The 23,847-nt window shown below is 37.1% G+C and overlaps 1 protein-coding gene across 1 annotated transcript; it reads right to left on the minus strand.

The window, feature by feature from the left end:
* Window positions 1-1,939: 1,939 nt before the first annotated feature.
* dbpa (D site albumin promoter binding protein a) lies at window positions 1,940-19,363 on the minus strand. The gene is given in 4 exon segments (NM_001197060.1): window positions 1,940-2,155; window positions 4,266-4,510; window positions 13,432-13,881; window positions 19,174-19,363. Coding segments are annotated over 4 exon segments (1,101 nt in total).
* Between the last annotated feature and the right edge of the window lie 4,484 nt (window positions 19,364-23,847).

Genomic DNA, 23,847 nt, shown 5'->3' on the forward strand with positions numbered 1-23,847 from the left:
TCCTCTTACAATAATCATAAGAAATCATAATAGAGTAAAGGTTATAGGCAAACAGGTTATGTGCGTTCGGGTCAAGAGACTGGGTGAGCACCATATAAAATGACGGTCGTAAACACCAAGAGTGCTTTTTTCCTGCAGTGGAAAAATACACGAGCATGCGCCAGCATGCAACCCACTCGCTTCCGACTCAACCTGGGTGAGAAATGCCAATCCAGCACCAATCACAATGTCAAAAGCTTGAGGAAGAGAGAAAGAGAGAGAAACGGTATTGCTGTTAAACAGTTCTGTGGTTCTTGTGTTTAAGAAGTGTGTGTGCATATATAAACAGTTGAAGTCAGAATTATTAGCCCCCCTGTTTATTTTTTCCCTCAATCTCTGTTTAACGGAGAGAAGATTTTTTCCAACACATTTCTAAACATAATAGTTTTAATAACTCATTTCTAATAGCTGATTTATTTTATCTTTGTTATGATGACAGTAAATAATATTTGAGTAGATATTTTTCAAAACACTTCTAAACAGCTTAAAGTGACATTTAAATGCTTAACTAGGTTAACTAAGTTAATTAGGCAGGTTAGGGTAATTAGGCTAGCCATTGTATAATGATGGTTTGTTCTGTAGACTATCAGAAAAACATATAGTTTAAAGGGGCTAATAATATTGACCTTAAAATGGTGTTTAAAAAATTCAAAACTGCTTTTATTCTAGCCAAAATAAAACAAATAAGACTTTCTCCAGAAGAAAAAATATTATCAGACATACTGTGAAAATGTCCTTGCTCTGTTAAACATAATTTGGGAAATAAAAAAAAAATAAAAAAAATTCAAAGGGGGGCTAATAATTCTGACTTCAACAAATAGTACTGGCCTCGAAAACCACTTTGTGTTAAAGTGTGTGCATGTCTGTGTGTGTGTGTGGACGTATTTGCTTCAACATTTAAATATATACATGAAAAAATTCTTCCTCTTTCTCTCTCTCTTTCAGTCGCCTTCTCACCTCAGGATAAAACTAACACACATACACCGAATTTTAAGAAAAAAGATACCAAAAACAAGTGCTCGAACAAACCCATGATGAAAAATGTGAAACTATACACTATTTTTCCCTGTTCCTTATCAGCTCCGTTTCTTTCCTCACATTCATCCTATAAGTCTTGTTTTTCCTGACCTGCCCCTGATGTCGAAAATATATCATGTAATGATAACAATCCTGACTTTTTCTTCATGTAGCCCTCTTTCAGTCCAGCTCCCCCGAACCCTCCCACCCATATATAAAATATACAAAAAAGATTATTTCCAAAATCTCATCGCCTGCCTGCTTCTGCAAGTATAAAAATATACAGTTTTCCTATGTCAAAATCTCTTTCGCGCTCTCGCCTCCTTCCGCGTTCCCTCCTCCGCTACTCTATTATAGCTGACCCTAACAGTTCAAAAATATACAATGTGTTTTTTTGTCATAGAAAAAAATTACATTTCTACCACCTCCTTTATAATTCTCTCTCTGAGAAAAATCATCCCGTATATATATAGAAAGAGGATGTTCACAAGGGCTACCTGACATTATAAATGATCTGCCTTTATGATCCGTGAGCATTATGAGAGATTGGATTGCACAGTCAAGGTTAGGGGTGGCATCGTAGGAGAAGAAGCGGCGCTTGTGAAATACGCTTGTGCTTACGTGTAGACCTTGTGCACATCCCTCACGCTGGGGCTGTTCAACTTTGAACCACCATTTTCAAGTATTTGTTTCAACCAAGCACCACACAGCAAACGCCCGCTGCACGTACGAAAGAAAAAGTGTGTGCGCAGAGTGTCGTAGTGCTTACTTGAAGCAAACGCACCGAGAAAACGCTATTCCAGGATGAGTTGAACAGCCCTTGAAACGCCATTTGAAAATCAGTAATTGTCTTTCGTTTGCTTGCGTTCTTTGTTTCTCCTTTTCATAAGTCTCCATGGCGACTCTCGTATTTGTTGATGATGTTGCGACAGCGGCCTAGCTCTTTCCGCATATCGGCGACTTCTTGTCGTAGCGCGGCGTTCTCCCGCTCCAGGAATGCTGCTCGCACTGAAATCTGGTTCTCCTTCAGCCGTCGAGCGTCACGAGAACGCTTCGCTGCTTCGTTGTTTTTCAAGCGCCGACACCAGTACTTGTCATCCTGAAAAAAGAGAAAATTTGTGTTGTTTTGTAATATTATTGTGTGTGAGACAATTATCAGTGAGAAATTGTATTATATGTGCATCATTTATCATCATTTTTGCAATCTGAAGTAGATTTTGTAGTTTTTAAGTTTCATTCATTCATTTTTTTTCAGCTTTGTCCCTTTATTAATCTGGGGTTGCCATAGCGGAATGAACCGCCAACTTATCCAGCACATGTTTTTACGCAGCGGATGCCCTTCCAGCTGCAACCAATCTTTGGGAAACATCCATACACTACGGACAATTTTAGCCTTCCCAATTCACCTGTACTGCATGTCTTTGGACTGTGGGGGGAAACCAGAGCACCTGGAGGAAACCCTCGCAAACGCAGGGAGAACATGCAAACTCCACACAGAAATGCCAACTGACCCAGCCGAGGCTCGAACCAGTGACCTTCTTGCTGTGAGGCGACAGCACTACCTACTGCGTCACTGCGTCAGAAGTTTCTGAGTTTAATAGTTAGAAAAAGTTTTTCGTTTTTATTTTTTAAATGTAAGTTTCGTTATTTTTATGTCTATCAAACTGTTGTGCATATACTTTCTTCACATCTGGCTAAACTAAATATACACTCACTGGCCACTTTATTAGGTACACCTACACCCAGGTACACCTGTTTAACTGCTCCTTAATGCAAATTTCACAGCAAACTGAGGCTACAATTTGCACAGGCTCACCAAAATTGGACAATAGAAGATTAGAAAAACTTTGCCTGGTATGATGAGGCTCGATTTCTGCTGCGACATTCGGACGGTGGGGTCAGAATTTGGGGTCAACAACATGAAAGCGTCCATGTATCCTACCTTATATTAACGGTTCAGGCTGGTGTTGTAATGGTGTGTGGGACATTTTCTTGGCACACTTTGGGCCCATTAGTACCAATTGAGCATCTTGTAAACATCACAGCCTACCTGAGTATTGTTGCTGACCATGTCCATCCTTTTATGACCACAGTGTACCCATCTTCTGATTGGCTACCTCCAGCAGGATTACACGCCATGTCATAAAGCGTGAATCATCTCAGACTGGTTTCTTGAACATGACAATGTGTTCAATGTACTCAAATGGCCTCCACAGTCACCAGAGCTCAATCCAATAGAGCACCTTTGGGATGTGGTAGAACGGGAGATTTGCATCATGGATGTGCAGCCAACAAATCTGCAGCAACTGCGTGATGCTATCATGTCAATTTGGACCAAAAGAATATTTCCAATACCTTGTTGATTATATCTATTGAGAAGGCAGTTCTCAAGGCAAAAGAAGGTCCAACCCGGTGCTAGTAAGGTGTACCTAATAAAGTGACCAGTGAGTGTATATTAAAAAAAACTAAAACATATTGTTTTAAAATTCAAAATTGAATTTATTTCAGTAACAAGTATGTTTTTAAATGTACAACTTTAGTTAAGTAAATTTTTGTACTTTTCATGTTTTACTTTAAAAATAATTATTATAATTGACTGAATAGTACAGCATTTTAACATAGCTCATATTTATTTGTTACATACATTTGTGACTTAACATTAAATTAAATATAAATTAAATATATATATATATATATATACACACACACACACACACACACACACACACACACACACACACATATATATATATATATATATATATATATATATATATATATATATATATATATATTTTTTTTTTTTTTTTTTTTTTTAGAATTACTGGCTTTATATGATTTTTTACAAAATAATTTTTTTATATTATTGCATCCTTCATCATAACATATTGTAATAATAACAGCATATTTAAACTAAGTACAAATCAGATATTATTGCTGTTTTTATTAATAGTCTGTATCCATATTTTAATATTTACGTTAAGGTTTTTATTTATATATATATTTTTAAATGTTTTTTTATTAACATTAGTTTGTTTTTAGTTCATTTTAATTAAATACGGTTGCCATTTTGTATCTTATAACGCATTTTGGAGATTATTTACATGATTAGATTTCATTGGCGCATTTATGTCAGTCACACGATGTATCTGTCAAGTCTATTTTTAAATTTTGAAAAACGAGCTCTGAACAGAAAAGCAGAATAGTACCTTCTGTTCATCTGGCACCAGCATCTTGCGGGCCTTCTTGATCATCGGCTGCGGCTTCAGCTCTTCCTCTGAGAAGCGATGTCGGCGCGGGTCGAACGCCTCCTGACCTGGCACACTGGACAGGGCGAGGTCAGCAGGGTCGGGGTCAAAGTTCACCATCACATCAGCCGCATTGGTAGGTGGCACCACCGGCGGAGGAGGGCATGAGGGGCTCTGAGAAGGGTCAGGTGGTACAGTTTGCGCCCCTGTTAAGAAAAAGAGAAAGCGTCAGGAATAAAAACAATGTCGCAAGCCACATGTTACCAGACAGATGAAAACACCACGCGTCTGAGCTAAAAGCAAAGAGGATTATGAACAATAGGTGTGTGTGTGTGTGTGTGTGTGTGTGTATTCCCTGACAAGCTGCAGTGGCATGTTTTGACCACCAGGGTGCGCCAAAAGCCAATGTGGATGTTTGCCAATTTCAGCAGCTGGCAGGCAAGGTCGACAAGGCAACCTGCAGTTTCAATTCATGTTATAAACTCCCAGAGAACAGTCTTAAAACTGACCCTGAAAACGCTCGCTTTTTGTTCATAGTCGTGAGCTTTTAAATTCATTCTGCCTCGCTTTCCACTTTTCATGGCCGGCTTTCCATGTATTTTTCCTTTATTCTGGTTTGAAATATGCTTTGAGGGGAGCTGTTAACGCTGTGATTGGAAGGCGAGCACTTGACGCTAATTATGATACATTAGCCGCAATGGCAGTTTCTGCTTTAGCGGCTCTGAGTGCCTGCTTTGAATCATACCTCTGTAATTTCTTACACAGATATAATGCATTTAGGATCCACACACATAATTAACAGGCAATTGTCTGCGTCTAAGGTCTACTGTTGTGTGCACCTTTACACATGGGCTGTAAATGTTGAAATACGATAATTCGGTTTTATTTCGACAACAAAACAATCCGGCTTCGGAGTTAGAACAGCTCTTGAAAGCCCAATTTGCTCATGTAAACATAATCAAATTCTTTGTAATTTAATAATGAGCTTCTAAGCCTGAGCACTTAGGAGGCCTGCCAAAGATTTGTTTTTCATTCATTAAGACAACACACAAAAGAACAAACCCAAGTGATATAGGAAGACTGTTACGTAAAGCGCGCACCCCTCCCAACGAACCAACGCATTGTCCAGTTCCTGTACTAATCCTCGTCTGTCTAAAATCTAGCAAGGGAAAACAGTGCATTTTTTTCCCATGGGCCTGGACAAGACCAGCTGTCCTTTGGGCCTCTTCCTTTCTATGCGGGAGGAGACAAAAACAAGAGATGCAGCTGTGAGCACAATTTACATACTGTAAAGCAAACATACACACTCACACACACAATCACAATCACATACCCCCATACGACAGGGATCTATCTATCTATCTATCTATCTATCTACCTACCTACCTACCTACCTACCTACCTACCTACCTACCTACCTACCTACCTATCTACCTATCTACTTAAAGTTAAAGGGATCCAAGCAGGCACACGTCACATGTCAAGACATTGATATTAGGTTAGATTTAGGTTGTGATGTTGGGTGACCAAAATTCAATGTCTAGCCAGTGTCTATTTTAGTTTGAGCTTCATTTAAAAAAATGTTATCGTTGAAAAGTTAAAAAAATTTCTATCTGTCAATCCATCCATCCTCCTGTCCATTCGCAAACTTACCCAAATTCTGTTCCAACCTTTTCTATTTTAATTCTTTCTCTATCTGTCTATCTATCTGTCTATCTATCTGTCTATCTATCTATCTATCTATCTATCTATCTATCTATCTATCTATCTATCTATCTATCTATCTATCTATCTATCTATCTATCTATCTATCTATCTATCTATCTATCTATCTATCTATCTATCTATCTATCTACTTAAAGTTAAAGGGATCCCAGCCGTCACACGTCAAGACATTGATATTAGGTTAGATTTAGGTTGTGATCTTGGGTGACCAAAATTCAATGTCTAGCCAGTGTCTATTTTAGTTTGAGCTTCATTTAAAAAAATGTTATAGTTGAAAAGTTAAAAAAAACTTCTATCTGTCGATCCATCCATCCTCCTGTCCATTAGCAAACTTACCCAAATTCTGTTCCAACCTTTTCTATTTTAATTCTTTCTCTATCTGTCTGTCTGTCTGTCTGTCTGTCTATCTATCTATCTATCTATCTATCTATCTATCTATCTATCTATCTATCTATCTATCTATCTATCTATCTATCTATCTATCTATCTATCTATCTATCTATCTATCTATCTATCTATCTATCTATCTATCTATCTATCTATCTATCTATCTATCTATCTATCTATCTACCTACCTACCTACCTACCTACCTACCTACCTACCTACCTACCTACCTACCTACCTAGCCAGTGTCTATTTTAGTTTGAGCTTCATTTAAAAAAATGTTATAGTTGAAAAGTTAAAAAAAACTTCTATCTGTCGATCCATTCATCCTCCTGTCCATTAGCAAACTTACCCAAATTCTGTTCCAACCTTTTCTATTTTAATTCTTTCTCTATCTGTCTGTCTATCTATCTATCTATCTATCTATCTATCTATCTATCTATCTATCTATCTATCTATCTATCTATCTATCTATCTATCTATCTATCTATCTATCTATCTATCTATCTATCTATCTATCTATCTATCTATCTATCTATCTATCTATCTATCTATCTATCTATGCATAAGTTAAAGGGATCCCAGCAGGCACACGTCATAAGACATTAATATTACGTTAGATAAAGTCTGTGATGTTGAATGTCTAGCCAGTGTCTAAGGACAACGTTATTTTGACATCCAATAACGACGTTGATATTTGAAAACGATGATTTGGCTAAAAATTTTGGGAAAAAAGGCAGAAAAGTTTGGATGAAGAGAAGAAAGGAAGACATTTATATAGCATCCAACAGAAGGTTGGAGTTAGGAGGGCTACTGGAAGAAATCCAAAAGAAGAAATGATCATAACTTGGATAAGGATTGGACACTGTAGATTAAACAAGTACTTGCAAGCAATGGGTAAACACATATATATAGGTGTGAATTTTGTAATAACATAAACTGTGGATAATGTGGTGCTTGGGTTTAAAAAAATATGAGAATGAAAGGATCAAATTAAAAGAAAAATCAAGGGTGCTCTCTAAAGGATATACTTGGATAAACATCAAGAGACATTAAAACACATTTATTTTATTTCTTAAAGCTCACTAGATTGGTAAATAGGATATAGAGTGAAATATGTAAAGTTATGGTATGAAAAGTATATGGATGTGTGTGTATGGATGCATGCATATCCATGTATATGAGCAATTCCAGCGTTATGGATGTGACATTTGCAGTAAAATCTCAAAACATGAATTTACAGAGAAAGTCTATGTTGACGTTATATTGAAACATCTATTTATATTTTCCAAAACTACTAACCACAGAGTTATGGGATCAGAAAAATATCAAACTGATAACATTTTTATACTTTAAATGCGGAAAATAAACGTGTTATGGATGTGACGAAAAAAGTTATCGAGTTTACAGTACACAACAAACACTGTATAAATTCTGTTAGTTAAACTGCACAACCCAAAAAAAATATCGCTAATCAAAAGGATAAGAGTCGGCTCTCTATAGAACAAAAACAATTGATTTTACTTTATTTGACTTTTTTATTTATGAGGAAACAGCACTGTTATGGATGTGACATCTCTGCGTTATGGATGTTACAGATGTGAAATTGCCACTAGTGTGATTTTGGTAAATCAAATATAACTGTTTGAAAACATTAACAGACATTTTTAGCATTTTTAAAGCACTGTAAAATACTTGCTTACACAAAAAACTTGAATATTGCATGGAATTGCTCATATTTGTATATGTGCATGTATGTGTGTATGTATATAAATACACATATTATTAATAAAATTAATGAATTAATTATTTAAAAAAGGAAATGGGTGATGAGGGGAGTATAAAGTAATAGGGAACAGTAGTTATCTCTGTCTAAATCCGGTCCACACTCCAGTACAGAAGAGGGCGGTAATGCACTATTGAAGTTGGATGCCAAACGCCGTTAAATATCAAAGAAGAAGACATTGATATTTGGTGGATTTTAGCTTGTGTTTGAAAGTGACCAAAATCTAACGTCGAGCCAACAACCTAAACCAACGTTATATTGACTTAGAATACTGACATTTATTCGTAAGGTATGGCAACCAAAATCCAACGTCTGATAAACATCATAGGGGTAACTTCCACACAACGCCAGGCTGTTACATCATTAGATGTTGATATTTGTTTGATTTTAGGTTGGATGTTAGACATTAATGTTGGCCTGACATCGAGTTCTGAATTTTGAACTCGGATTTTCATTCACAAACAAAAATGCAACATACCTATGTCATTAGGGTACAAAGTCAAACTGATGTTATGTTGATGTCCTCTGCCTGCTGGGATCAACAGTATCTGGATGCAGCCTTTATGATGCAAGCTGAGATTGCATCACTCAGTGATGCAATTTCAGACACAATGCACTCAAATGAAGCTAGTGATATCACTGTGATGGGTGGGGTTAGGGGAGCCCATCAAAAAGCATTGGGTGCAGCCCAGATTGCACTGCACCAGGTCTGCATCCAGACCCCTCTCGCTGGGAAAGTTCACACAAAAAATGAAACTGACCCCTTTTCATGTTTCCAACTATTATGAGTCTGTTAAACACAAAAAAATAAAGTTTGAAGAATGCTGAAAACCTATAACCATCAAATTCTGTTTGATTTACCTATTATGGAAGTCAATGGTTGAGGGTTTCCACTTTCCCTTAAAGTGTCTTCTTTTATGTTCAACGGGAGAAAGAACCTCAAATGTTTGGAACCACTTAAGGGAGAGTAAATAGCGAGTAAATGTTCATTTTTAACTGAACTAATCCTTAATTGTAACTATCCCTTATTATGTATAGAGCACACACAACCTGATCAGATTCAGATGTCCAAACACAACTATTTTACCGTAATAAAAAGACCGGGCTCAGACCTAAATGTCTCATAAAATGTAGATTTATCATTTTAGCTTTCTCTTTCTATTCCGCTCGCCCCTCCTTCTCTTCCCCTGTCTGTTCTTTCCGCTCAGTCTCTCTCTCCATTGCTCTCTGCATCAGCATGTGACAAGTCGACTGCACATGGCCTCAACGTGTGAGGGAACAAGAGGGAGGGGGAGTGAAAAAGAGAGATATTTGAAAACATGCAATAGAAATGCACCTTCCATCTCCTCTCTCCTTCTGTGCAGCATTTACAAAATTCCTCTAATGCATCTGTGTCATAATACAGTGCTGAATTCTGCAAACTAATATTTATATTAATCCCAATTTAACACTGTCTTAAAAATAGAGTCACAGTAGAAGCATTTGTACTAGCACCAATGGCGATGCCACAATGTGCAATCATTAATGCCGCTACATTTCTAGCTAGGTAGGATTTCTTTTCCTGGTAAAGCTAAATGTGGTGATTCCCCACATATTACATGAGGTTATTATTATGCTCTGATGATTATGCTGTAAAGAAACGTTCCTACTCTACACGCACTAGTACACTCGCACACACTCACACAGCTGTGCCCTTAAAGCTTCAAAGCCTGCATTGCCCTGGGCATCACAGGCCAACAGTTTTAGACATCCAGTCATGCATCACTGCAGTCTGCATGAGACTGCCCTGCTCATGTTCACGCCAGCGCACACACAAAAATGTGAACGCGAAGAAGACAAAATATTATATCTTACATTATTAAAAAAAGTCGTCCACCAAACAATTTTAAACAGTTTATGAAATTAATTTTAGCATACTAAACTGTATTTGACATATTAAAGGGATATTTCTGAAAATGTTGTAATCGTTTACCCACCATCCACCAGTGTTGGGTAAGTTACTTTGAAAAAGCAATAGATACAAATTACTGATTACTATTGGAAAACTGTAATCTGATTACATAACTAATTACTTAATGTAAAAAGTAATCAGATTACTAATTACTTTGAAGTTGCTTTTAAAACACAATATACCTATAAAAACACTAAACAAACAGCTCTTTCAGTATTCACTGAAAAACATTACAATGGGTTGATCAAAGCAGTCTGACATATTCAAAAGACTTAAAGGGCCCTATCATACACCTGGCGCAATGTGGCGCAAGGCGCGTCGCAATAGTCTTTTGGTAGTTTTAGCTCGGCGCAAGGGTCATTTTGAGGTGTTGCGCCACACTGTTTAAATAGCAAATGCATTTGCGCTCAAATGTGCGCCTATAGGCGTTCTGGTCTAAAAAAGCAGGCGTGTTTTATTATATATATATATATATATATATATATATATATATATATATATATATATATATATATATATATATATATATATATATAATAAGGATATATACAGGATATAAATATAAATGATTAAAATATTACAAAACATATTAATTTCTAGCCTACATGAAGATTTAAAAACCACTGCCTTACTTTCTTCATCTCGGGAGGCTTTTTCAGTTCATTCAATTCGCTTTTGTATAATGTTTTTATTATTAGAAGTATTATTTATTATATCCATATTTATATTTGTTTTATTAAAAACAAGCTTAGATTTGTCCACCTGTCAAATTTTAGACCATATCGGGCATGGCAGGTGTATTTGGAAATAACTCAGTATTTTGACCACACTTGGTTATTATTGTTCATTTATTCGTTTGCTGGAAATTAGAACTGAATTTAGAAATAGTTTTGAAACAAATCTTTGCGCTTAACAAACAAAATTAATTATTTATTGGCTAATTGATGTCTGTGCGTAAAGGTTTCCCTATCCACGAGAGCAAAAGCGAAAGTGAACTTACTTTACGTCAAAATGCGCTTATGGCGCGACGCAGCTGGCTCTTAAAGGGAATGGGAGATGAGACTCTAATTGGTTTATTCTCAAAACACAACTATAACTCATTAAGAAAATAAACTCAACCCTTTTAGACTCAACCATGGCGCAAAGCGGATTTTCCTGCCCTTAAATTAGCAAAAATGCGTTCTGACATGCCCTGAAAGCGTTTGCGCCCTGCGTTTTGCGCTCTGCGCATGGACAGTCAAAATATTCAATTCAATTCAATTCAGCTTTATTTGTATAGCGCTTTTACAATGTAGATTGTGTCAAAGCAGCTTCACATAAATGGTCATAGTAACTGGAACAGTGTGGTTCAGTAACTGGAACAGTGTGGTTCAGGTTTTAGTGTTTAAGTTCAGTTCAGTTCAGTTTAGCTCAGTTCAGTGTGATTTAATCATTACTGAGAGTTCAAACACTGAAGAGCAAATTCATCGATGCGTAGCTCTACCAATCCTGAACCATGCGAGGCAGTGGCGACAGCGGAGAGGAATAGAGCCCAAAGAGTTCGTTCAAAACTAAAAATTCTCTCATCATTCACTTGTTCCAAACCTGTTTGTCTTTTTGTTAACACTTAAGAAGACAAGAAGAAAACTGGACAGCTGTAACCACTGAAATCGATAGTATGCAAAAGCACTGCAGTGTTTTGGTGATCTTTGTTTGTCTGAGGTAATTAGTAGGGATGCTCTGATCGATAAGCTGGAGATCGGTATTGGCTGATAAGCACAGACTCAACTGGTACTCGCTTATCTGGCCGATCGCATAAAACAATCGTAAGTGTTCGTTTACAGGTTTACAAGCAGAAGAAGATGCATTTTAACTTGTCATGCGTCAAAAATGCACTCCAAACTTTTTCTTCATTGAGGCATGTTGAATAATTTTTCCATCAATTGCAATTTTTCCAAATAGCATTGTCAGTCATTTTTCTTATCAAATGGTTTCCGTTTAATCTATTATTTTCTGTAAAGCTGTTTCTGACCATGACTTGTCCACACTAAATGGTTATAAGAGACGTGTTTAAGGAATTATATGCAACATTCTTCATTCATTCTTTTTGGAAAGGAAAAAGCTCCACTTAAATATCGTACTTAGGTCGGTGCCAATAGCCTAGTGGTTAGTGCGTCGACACATAGCACCGAGGTGCTCGCAGCGACCTGAGTTCAATTCCCGTCTCGAGGTCCTTTGCTGATCCTTCCCCTATCTCTGCTCCCCACACTTTCCTGTCTCTATATTTCCACTGTCCTATTAATAAAGGTGAAACCCCCTTAAAAATAATTATTATAAAAAATATATACCAGACTTAGAGGGAAAATGTGCTTTATGCACTGTTAAAGTTATATTAAACTTGAAGCATCAGAATCAGTATTTCTGTATCAGCTCCAAAAATTCTGATCGGAGCATCCCCAGTAACGAATTTGTATGCACAAAAGACACAATATTTGTGAACAGCCTCATGAGCAGCTACACTTCTCTTCACATTGAGAAGATATCTTCACTTCCAATCCTGCACAAAAATTCAATTTAGGCTGTTTAGGCTGAGTTTAGGCCGTAGGTGTTTTTTGGCGCCAGTGTCCTCCTTAGTGACGAGTATAGTCCTAGAATGCTTTCTGTTCACGTGCTTAAACATGTTTCTGGTCGAGGTAAAAGCAGTCGAAAGTTCTTTAGAGACTGGACATAGACTGCATTTTACAGCAATATTTGTATAAAGTATTAAGTATTGTGTTTATTTCCACTTGAAGAAGCAACCACTCTCGTCAGCAGCCTTTTCAGCTCACGTTCTCCAGCAATTTAAAAGCACATACTTATTAACTGCTGTTGCAGTGGAAAATGTGATTTTAAAGAAGCATTTTTTTTCTTCTAAAAACTATATTCGTAACGTAAGTAATGCAATTACATTGACTTTAGTAACTGTAATCAAATTATACAAACTCAAAATGTAATGCGTTACATTACTGTGTTCCTCAATAATGTAATTAAAATACAGTAATGCACTCCTGAGGAATGCGTTACACCCAACTCTGCTGTCCACCCATTCTAAACAAAAAGATCTATAGACTAATGTTGGAAACTGGTAGCCACTGACATTTATAATATTTGTTTTCTACGATGGAAGTCAATAATTTCCAGCAATCGTCAATATATCCTATTTTGAGCTCAACAGAAAGAAGAAACCCCCCAAAAAACCCTTTGCATTACATTTTTACTCAAACTATCTATTTTATTATGAAAAACTCGCAAGCGTTCTTACCATGCAGACACTCTGGACCTCCCAGCAGTCCAGGGCCCTGTGGCACGTCCAGACCCAGTAAAGAGGAAGATGAAGACGACGAGGAGAGGGAAGATATGGAGGAGGCTGAAGAAGAGCATGGCGGAGAGGATGAAGGTGGACATTGGGAGCTCTGGCTGGGTACGGCTGACTGTGTGCTCTGAGATGGGACCTGTGCGGCCGTACTGCAGGTGTTCCCTGATGGCATGCACCCCATCCCGTTCTCCGTCAAGAACTCCTCCAAGTCCATGTATTGTAGCTGGAAGAGGCCGCCGTCGCATGGCAAGGTGCGCTCCCATAGCAATGGGCCCAGGAAGGCGGACTGGTTGGTGGAACGCAGGACACCATTTCCACCGTTCATACCTCCACCTCCACCACCACCTCCACCCAGCGAATCCTCATCAGAGTCTAAAGGTTTGTCTTTATCTGAGACTAGAGGAAAGAACAATAATGCAATAAATCTTTTGAGTAAACGAGCAAACAATTTATTAAAAAAAAAACATCCACACTGTGAACGTCTAAGCTTTAATATTAATAGAAATGAATTAATAGGATTGTTTTTACAAGACATTTTGATACGCTTGATGGTGATCATTAATATTAGGGGTGTCAAAATAAATTGATTCATAGATGCACTGCGATGCAGACTCAAACAATTCGGTGTCGGTTCATTTATAATCATAAACGGTTAATATATACTGACGTCATTTATCACATATGCTTTATATGGCGACAGCTTATTATGGCGAGGGAGGAGACCACAAGTAATTAAAACACTCCAACTACTTTAAAACTATTATTAAAAAGCAGATAAACTGTGGCTCACTGCTTGTGAGTTTGCTGGATAGTCTTTCATTGACAGGGAAGTACATAAGAACCAAGCTCCCTCTCACTCTCTGTGGCCCCTTTGTTCGTGAGGTGACGTTTTATCTTCTCTCTCGCTCTTACAACAATAAGTTACCTGTGGATCCAGACACGAGCGTTTCTGCAGTGCGAGTTTTCTCTACCGCATCACATCTGTAATCGATTAGCTGATCAGTGCGGTTGTTTAATATCAGTGTCCGTGTCACTGTTTGCTTAACAGAGCCAACTGCATCCTTTTCTGTTGAGCGTGCTATCAATATTAGGTGTTTAAAAACTCGCTCAACAATGCTTAAAAAACAAGCGGGATAATATTTATATTCGTTTATTTGATTTAAATGCTCATGTTGTTCTGTGCATGTCCTTGAGTTTTGTTTGATACATTCAAAAAGAGTGTTTTCTTTGATCAGGTCAAATTAAAGGTACAGTACATATATCCGACTGCTTGTATTAAAGGACAAAATAGCATTACAAAGAGCATTTAATTTAAATATATTCATAAATGAGAAATTTTAATACAAGAAATGTGTTGCTAAGTAAAATATCGAATTGTTTGTGGAAAGCAAAGTCAATGCACCGTAGTGCACCGAGATATCGAATTGAACCGAATCGATGGCATGATAATCGTAACCGAACCGAACTGTGAGAACAGTGTAGGTTTACACCCCTATTTTAAATCCTTGGAAAGTTTTTAATATTTAGATTTGTTTTAATACATATGAACATTTATATCTATTTGTTTATGTATTATATCATCTTTGCATCGAATTACGTAAAACTAAAGCGCTTGTGTGAGGTGTTTCTAATGCAGCGTCTTTTGGGCAGGACAGTAAAATTTAAGTCGTGTTTTCTTTTATCTGCCGTTATCGATCTCATTTTTTTTTTTTTGAGTCTTTAAAACACCATTGTTTAGTTTTTCTTTAATTATTTCAGCAAATAGGATTGTAAAAAAAAGTATTTGTTGTACCAGAGTATTTAATTAATTCGATACCTTTTTATACCTTTTTAAAGACTTTTTCCATTCATTTTAAGTCATTATAACCACTTAGACCTTACAAACACTGGCAAGATTTTACCTTACTGTATATTTACTAAATAATAACTGCAGAACTGCAGAAATAATGGTGTTGCCTTGGTTACTGCAGTAAACAAAGCAGCACGATGTCAAATCTAGTAGGATTTAATTGATTTCATAAACTACACAGCATCCTGATATTCGCAGATTTAATTCGGGCAAACTTTAGTATACAACTAAACATTGTATAATTAAAAATGATATAAAATTGAATATCTTGCAAAATAGCAATTAAAACTTTAAATATTTTTTAAGGGCCTTAAATTGCTCTACATTGATTTATCAACTTTTAATACTTCTTTAAGACCTTGTGGACACCATGTGTACTCTCTAGGCCTGCACAATATATGGTTTGAGCATCCATATCGCAGTGTGTGCATCCACAATAGTCGCAAGACATTCAAGTTAGTTGACCAGAAACCACAGATATAACACATGATATTTTTGAAGACGCTGTAGAATTGAACTATAATAGACTAAAAGTTTATCATCTGCAGGTGTTTTAAGGCCTGTAACTATGTGACAATTTTAATAGTGCATAAAAAATAATTGTATTGAATAATTTGTATGATGAGGACTATGCAAGATATTTTTCATTTGATTATTCAATTTATGTACTAGAATACTTTTATATTCTCCCCAGAAAACCATAAAGCACTGTTTATATTACTTTAATATTTGTTCCACTGAGATTATGGCTTTGTTTATTATGAATTGTTTGTTTATTATATGCACATAATAAATGACAAAATATATATTTATATTTCACTCTCCTACAAAACCATCCCAATACTAACCTAAATTAAAGACTTTCCAAATAGAGATATTCAAGTCATCTAGTTAAATCTTATTTATATCGCAGAGAAAAAAAAATATTGTTACGTCAAAATTTTCCAGTGACGTGCTGCCTCTAGTACTCCCCTGTTCACTGTGCTCCAAGTTTACCCGACTATGACGACTACCGCTATACTGAGAAACCCAGAAATGTGAAAAGGGTCCATAAACTGTAATTTACATTAACAGAAATCTGATATTTTGTTCAAATTAATTGCAAGTGTCAAAACTCTGACTAAACCATCTTTGGTTCCATCAAAATTTTCCGGTCAGATTTTTTATTTATGAGTTAAATACCCTCGGTGGTAAACACAACTTGACAGTACTTGGTCATTGTAATGTAATCTGCAAACTGCACCCCAAAAATGTAAATGTCTAAGATGTTACAAAATGCAAATTCTAAAGCAGTTATCTATAACTTCCATACATTATAAATTATTATATTGGTTAAGTGATATTTTTGTATTTTTATACCATATTATAGTATTTATTAATTTCATATATTAATATTTTTTTCTTTTTCATTTTAGTATTTCTGTTTAATAAATTTTGTAATATTAGACTATTTATTTTGTTATTGTAGTACTTTATTTAATTACACTTATTTTTAGTTAATTTCCAGGGTAAAACTCCAATCCAAATGCAGTTTATTTATTTGTTTATTTTATTGTATTTTAATAGATTTATTTCACAAAAACCTTTTGGTTAATATTGCATGCTTATTTTTACATTTCAATTATCTTTGCCGTCGCCTAGAACCCCATTAAAAGTCTTAATTTAATAAAATAATTTATTTTAATTATTTAGTAAAACGAAATAATTTAATAGTGTAATGTAATAATTTGATATATGGCGACGCGGCGGCGCAGTAGCTAGTGCTGTCGCTTCACAGCAAAAAGGTCGCTGGTTCGAGCCTTGGCTCGAGTTTGCATGTCCTCCCTGCGTTCGCGTGGGTTTCCTCCAGGTGCTCCGGTTTCCCCCACATTCCAAAGACATGCGGTACAGGTGAATTGGGTAGGCTAAATTGTCCGTAGTGTACGAGTGTGAATGAGTGTGTATGGATGTTTCCCAGAGATGGGTTGCAGCTGAAAGGGCATTCGCTGCGTAAAACATAAGCTGGATTAGTTGGTGGTTCATTCCACTGTGGCGACCCCGGATTAATAAAGAGACTAAGCCAAAAAAGAAAATGAATGAATTTGATATATTTTATATATGCATAAACATTAGATTAGTCAGTACTGAAGCCAAATATGGAGCTTATCTAACAAAATAACTTATGATAACGGTCTAAAAACTAGTACAGCCAAATTTATATGTTAGAAAAATATTTAGCATATTTAAAAGAAAATATACAACCTACATAAATTTTTCAATTTTTTGCTTCTCTCGATTTTTCCTCGTTTTAAAATCTGTATTTTATATGTTTGGTGACTAAAATATCATTTTAACAAACATATCCGTTTAATAAGCTGTTTTGTTCAAATGCACCAAAATACTTTGACTATATTCACTGAGAAATGGATAAAATTATTTATTTTCAAAATTGGGTGTACTCAATTATGCTAAACACTGTGTGTGTGTGTATATATATATATATATATATATATATATATATATATATATATATATATATATATATATATATATATATATATATAATTTATTAGTAACTTTTAAAATTTAATAGATCTGTCAAATTGAATCTTTAGGGAATTTCAAGATCCTTTTTAAACGATTTGTTATATTGCTGTGGAAGCCTTTAAAATCCCTGTATTTAGTGTTTTTTCATATTCATAGTTAAGTAGTAAACAATATGTCATTTATCAGTTATTGGCCATTAAATAATATCAGTTAAATTGCCAAAAAAAACAAACAGCTACAACAGAAAGGGTTTTAATATTGACGCATCCCTAAAAATGACCACAAATAAACATGGCACCCGTGCATAAGGGCCCACAGTGGGCTTAATGAATAAACAAATCTCATGGCAGTGTGTGACCCTTGAACTGCTGCACTGCTGCACAGCTGCACAGCTGCAGAGGGTTCGGAAACACACAATGCCATCTCCATGGATGAAATGCCAGGGGCCAAGATGGAAGTCTTTCTCTATTTTTCTCTGCCCGTCGCTCAGATGGAGAGATGGTAGAGATGAGAGATATGAGGGAGGGGGCAAATGAGAGTGCTGCATGAGTGCTTCTGAGGGAAGCAGAGAGCTGAGCTGTCATCTCCAGTGCAGGGGCTTTTGAAGATGGAGCTGGGGAATATGCACTGCATAGCAATAGCCGAGGAGGGGGGGAAGCTGTGTTTTACTATATAACAAATGAAAAGAATGTTCAAATGGCAGTAGAAAACAATAATACATTGGAAAAAGAAAAGGATTTTGATGGGACGTAGGAGTTTCACCCAAACAAAGCACTGCAGTGGAAGCATCATCTGATTAACAAACTCATATTTAGCAAATGAACAATATATGACAGATCTGGAGATTGACTAAAGGGGCTGTCAAAGTATACATTCCTCCTCTTCCCGATTCCATTAAACTGACATAACGTGTATTATCCACATGAGGGCGCGATTGAGCGAATAGCAATGTGTACATCCGTATCAAGACAACACCTCAATGCATTTTAGGATGGCATCCCTTTAATAGCAGCCATGGGAGCTTCTGAGATCCCTTTAAGAGAGGGGAGAGGCCCTTAATTTCGTTCATTTGCAATGAACTTGTTAATTGACATTATTTGTCGACAATTTATCCGTTCAGTTGACTTAAAGCCAGTCTCATTGAGCTGAAGAATTGACGATGCTTCCTGGATGCACAGAGCTCTTGAGGGAACAAAAGTTAAACAGCTGAACTCTTCTGGTAATATAACTACATCAAACAAATTATATTGTGTATGACAGATTATTGTAACAACAAAAACAACAGAATTAAGTGAATAATTAAAGAGTCACACCTTTCATCTCACAGCAGTCCTTCCCTCTCTGGTCCCCTTTAATAGGCAGCTGAAGAAGGGTTTTCAGATTGGCCATGGAATTATTCAGGTGGCCATTGGTGGTGGTACCTGCAGGGTTTGCAGGACCGAGCTGTGGACTGGTCCCTGCTGGAAGGTCAGGTGGTAATATTTGAGAAATTGGCCTGGACATTCCTCGGTGAAACACCTTGTCCAGGTTTAACCAGTTAATGTCTTCAGACCACTGGACTGTTGAGCTGCTTGACAGAATCAGACGCTTCAGTCAAAAGTAGAGATGCTTTCTGAGTTTGGCAGTTGAGGTGTTTGTCAGGCTGTGTATGGAAGTTTATGAGCATTTAAATTCGTATTCAATTGCGTTCCCATTAGATAAAAACTGAAGTGATTTGACGTCCAATATGGTCCGCTCAAGTGAGAAAGATGCTGGAGTTGTACTTCATCATCTTCAAGCGCACTGTCTCCTTTGAAAACAATATTGTGGAGATTGTTTCGGAAATGTCCGTGGGGTCGCCGCTCATTTGTTGACGTATGTCATCGCATTTAACTGGTGCTCCTCGCGGCCAGGACAGAAATATTCCCCGAAAAAACGATTGAGTTGGATTAGACGGGCGTCCATGGAGGCTGAGATACAATTCAATCCCACACAGTCGACATGAAACTGCCTGTAAACTACAATATCAGAGTCGAAATATAAAAAAACTCCGTGTGCAAATAAAAAAGATGATTTCCCTCTTTAAAGTATAAAACAATCAAACGTGAGCTATGACGGTTAAGACTGATGGCTGTTATTATTCCTGTGCCCTTCTTTGTTGCTCTCTCTCTCTCTCTCTCTTTCTCGTTATTTTTGTAGCTAACCTCCGCAACCTCTTTCTTTCTCTCTTTTTCTCCCTCTCTTTCTTTCTTTGGGCACTCGGTAAAGCGAGCGCTCGGTATCGTAGCAAGAGTCAGCTGGAACGTACACGGGCAGCGCTCGTGACATCACCTCTCACGGGGGAATGGCACTAATGGGCGGGGCTATTCATTATTCATTATGCACACCTCCTCTATCGACGCCCACAGGGTGATAAATGAGGCGCTCTGGCCAATAGAACGCGTCTTGATTTACATATTAAAATCAGGCCAGCCCCGTTTTCGCTAACCTCTTCTTTGCCGCGGCATTTCCATAAATCGAATTTATTGAAACGGAAGAACACATATACACTCAAGCTCAAAGGCAAAGCTCGATGTGGAAATCAATAATTACATTTGTTTATTTGTTTTAATGTTTTGTGAAGAAGCAGATAGTTTACGTTTATGTATATTTATTTAAATTTGAATGACAAATGTGTTGGTTTTGTGCATTTACTTAAGATTTAAAGACATGCATAATATGGAAATGTATATTTATTTTAATTTACAGTATTCAGTACAGTATAGCGAGTTGTTTTTGCATGAGTTAAGCTTGTAATTGTAATAACATATACATAATAATAATAAAAGCACCAAGTCATTGATCTTAAAAGTCCTAAATACATCTCCTAGCACGGTCTGTGTTCGAGCGAACTGCCCAGTATATCGCCTGTTGTATTGGATAATGTACCTACAAAATGTAAACACTTGATAAAACTAGCCAAAACATAAGCAGCTATTACAATCCGCAGTAAGTTTTTTCCCTTCAAATTCAATGTGTGGCTCCTAGCATCGTTAACCACCATCATATTCATTCATTCTCTCCTATATTACAAGTTGTCATTGGCTAGAATAAGCCAAAAACGTGAGCATATCAGTTCGGCCGACACAAATGTATTTCCACAGTACCTTAAGGCCAGCACTAGAGCTCGTAGCGCGCACATGGCTCAGGCACGCGCGGACGCAACCTACCGGCGGCCTCTCCTTCACGCGATTGGCCTAAAGTAGGTCAGTATCTGCCCTTCGCGAGATCCAATTGGACAAAACTAGGTCAGTCGCTCCTCCCAGTGTTCTCCCCATGCTAGTGCCGCGTGAGATGGGAGTAAAACAACATGCAAAGGCGGCTTGGTGAGATCTTTGTGGATTAGTGCCGGCAACTCTTGTCAGATGCAGAGATCAAATGGAATCTGCCTTTGCGTGTTTGAAAATGAAAACAAATACGATGGAGGGTCCATCCGCGGGGATTGTTGTGCATATTTGTGCAGACAGACTGCATTTACTGTGCATCGTTTCAAACGTGAATCTGGTCTTCATTTGCATCGAAAAACAAGAATCAATGCACTTAAATAAATAAATATCAGATTATTAAAAGAAACATTAATGTAGATATGTACTTGATGTAAAATATAATTATCTTAAAAACTGCATAATATAATTACACACAGCCAAATGCAGAATGTTTAGCCGTTAATTTACCAAAACAAAAAGTTTAGGGGGAGAAAGCGCAGATTTCTTTTGCAAACGGAATTAAAAGTGCAGTTTTGTGAAAAGGTGACACATACCCAAAACAAAAGTGATCGCCTACCAAGATATACATTCGCTGGCCACTTTATTAGGTACACCCTACGTGTACCGGGTTGGATCTCATTTTGCCTTCAGAACTGCCCTAATCCTTTATGGCGTAGACTCAACAAGGTACTGGAAATATTCCTCAGAGATTTTGGTCCATATTGACATGATAGCATTACACAGTTGCTGCAGATTTCACTGCACATCCATGATGTGAATCTCCCATTCCACCACATTCCAAATGTACTCTATTGCATGGAGCTCTGGTGACTGTGGAGGCCATTTGAGTACAGTGAACTCATTATCATGTTCAAGAAACCAGTCTGAGATGATTTGCACTTTATGACAGCGCATTATCCTGCTGGAAGTAGCCTTCAGAAAATGAGTGCACTGTGGTCATAAGTGAATGGACATGGTCAGCAACAATATTCAGGTAGGCTGTGGTATTGACACGATGCTCAATTGGTACTAATGGGCCCAAAGCGTGCCAAGAAAATATCCCCCACACTATTACACTACCACCAGCCTGAAATGTTGATACAAGGTAGGATACATGGATGCTTTCATGTTGTTGATAGCAAATTCTGACCCCACCATCCGAATTTTACAACAGAAATCGAGACTCATCATACCAGGCAACGTTTTTCTAATCTTCTAATGTCCAATTTTGGTGAGCCTGTGTGAACTGTAGCCTCAGTTTCCTGTTCTTAGCTGACAGGAGTGGTACCCGGTGTGGTCTTCCCCTGCTGTAGCCCATCTGTCTCAAGGTTCAACATGCAGTGCGGAGATGCTCTTCTGCATACCTTGGTTGTAACGGGTGGTTATTTGCGTTACTGTTTCTGTTTCCTTTCTATAAGCTGGAACTAGTCTGGCCATTCTCCTCTGACTTCTGGCATCAACAATGCATTTGTGCACACAGAACTGCCACTTACCTGATATTTTCTCTTTTTCAGACCATTCTCTGTAAACCCTAGAGATGGTCATGCGTAAAAATCCCAGAAGATGAGCAGTTTCTTAAATACTTAGACCAGCCCTTCTGGTACAAACAACTGTGCCCCATTCAAAATCACTTAAATCAGCTTTCTTCCCCATTCTGATGCTCGGTTTGAACTGCAGCAGATCGTCTTGACCATGTCTACATGCCTAAATGCGGTGAGTTGCTGTCATGTGATTGGCCAATTAGAAATTTGCATTAACAAGCAGTTGGACAGGTGTACCTAATGAAGTGGCTGGTGAGTGAATGTGCAGAATACAGTGATTTAAATGAAAACAAATACAATGAAGGTTCCATCCACAGGGATTGCTGTGTAAATTTGTGCAGACAGACTGCATTTTACCGTGCATAACTGATGCATTTACTGTGCATCATTTCAAAAGTCTGATCTTCATTTGCATAGAAAGACAAGCTGCAATGCACTTTCAAGAAATCTTTTAAGATCAAATTATCTTAAGAAAAAAATATGTAGGTATTTCATTAATTTACCAATTTGATGAGTTAAGCTGAAAAATACAGTTATCCTAAACAAAAACTGCATACGGTATTTATACACAGCCAAATGTAGAATGTTTGGTTATTAATTTATCAAAAAGTTTTGGAGCCTTAAAATCGCAAATGTCTTTTGCAAACAGGATTAAAAGTGCAATTTTGTGAAAAGGTAACATTATATGCATAACCAAAACAAAAGTGATCGCCTACAAGGATATTTGTGCAGACAGACTGCATTTTAGTGTCATAACTGATGCATTATTTCAAATGTGAATCTGAGCTTCATTTGTATGGAAACAATGAAACAATTTAATTAATTATGTAGGCTGTTTCCCAGAGATGGGTTGCGGCTGGAAGGGCATCTGCTGCGTAAAAACTTGCTGGATAAGTTGGCGGTTCATTCCGCTGTGGCGACCCCAGATTAATAAAGGGACTAAGCCGACAAGAAAATGAATGAATGAATGCAGGCTGTAAAATAAAACTATCCTAAACTAAAACTGCATGTGTATTTACACAGCCAAATGAAGAATGTTTAATTTACCAAAACAAATATTTGGGGGCCTGAAATTGCAAACTTGATTTGCAAATAGAATTAAAAGTGCAATTTTGTGAAAAGGTGATATGCATTATTTGCATAACCAAAACAAAAGTGATCGACTACAAGGATATATGTGCAGAATACAGTGATTTTGGACAGTTTCACAGATCCATATGAA

This window comes from Danio rerio, chromosome 19 (assembly GCF_049306965.1).
Source record: "Danio rerio strain Tuebingen ecotype United States chromosome 19, GRCz12tu, whole genome shotgun sequence".
In the NCBI taxonomy this organism is placed as follows: Eukaryota; Metazoa; Chordata; class Actinopteri; order Cypriniformes; family Danionidae; genus Danio; species Danio rerio.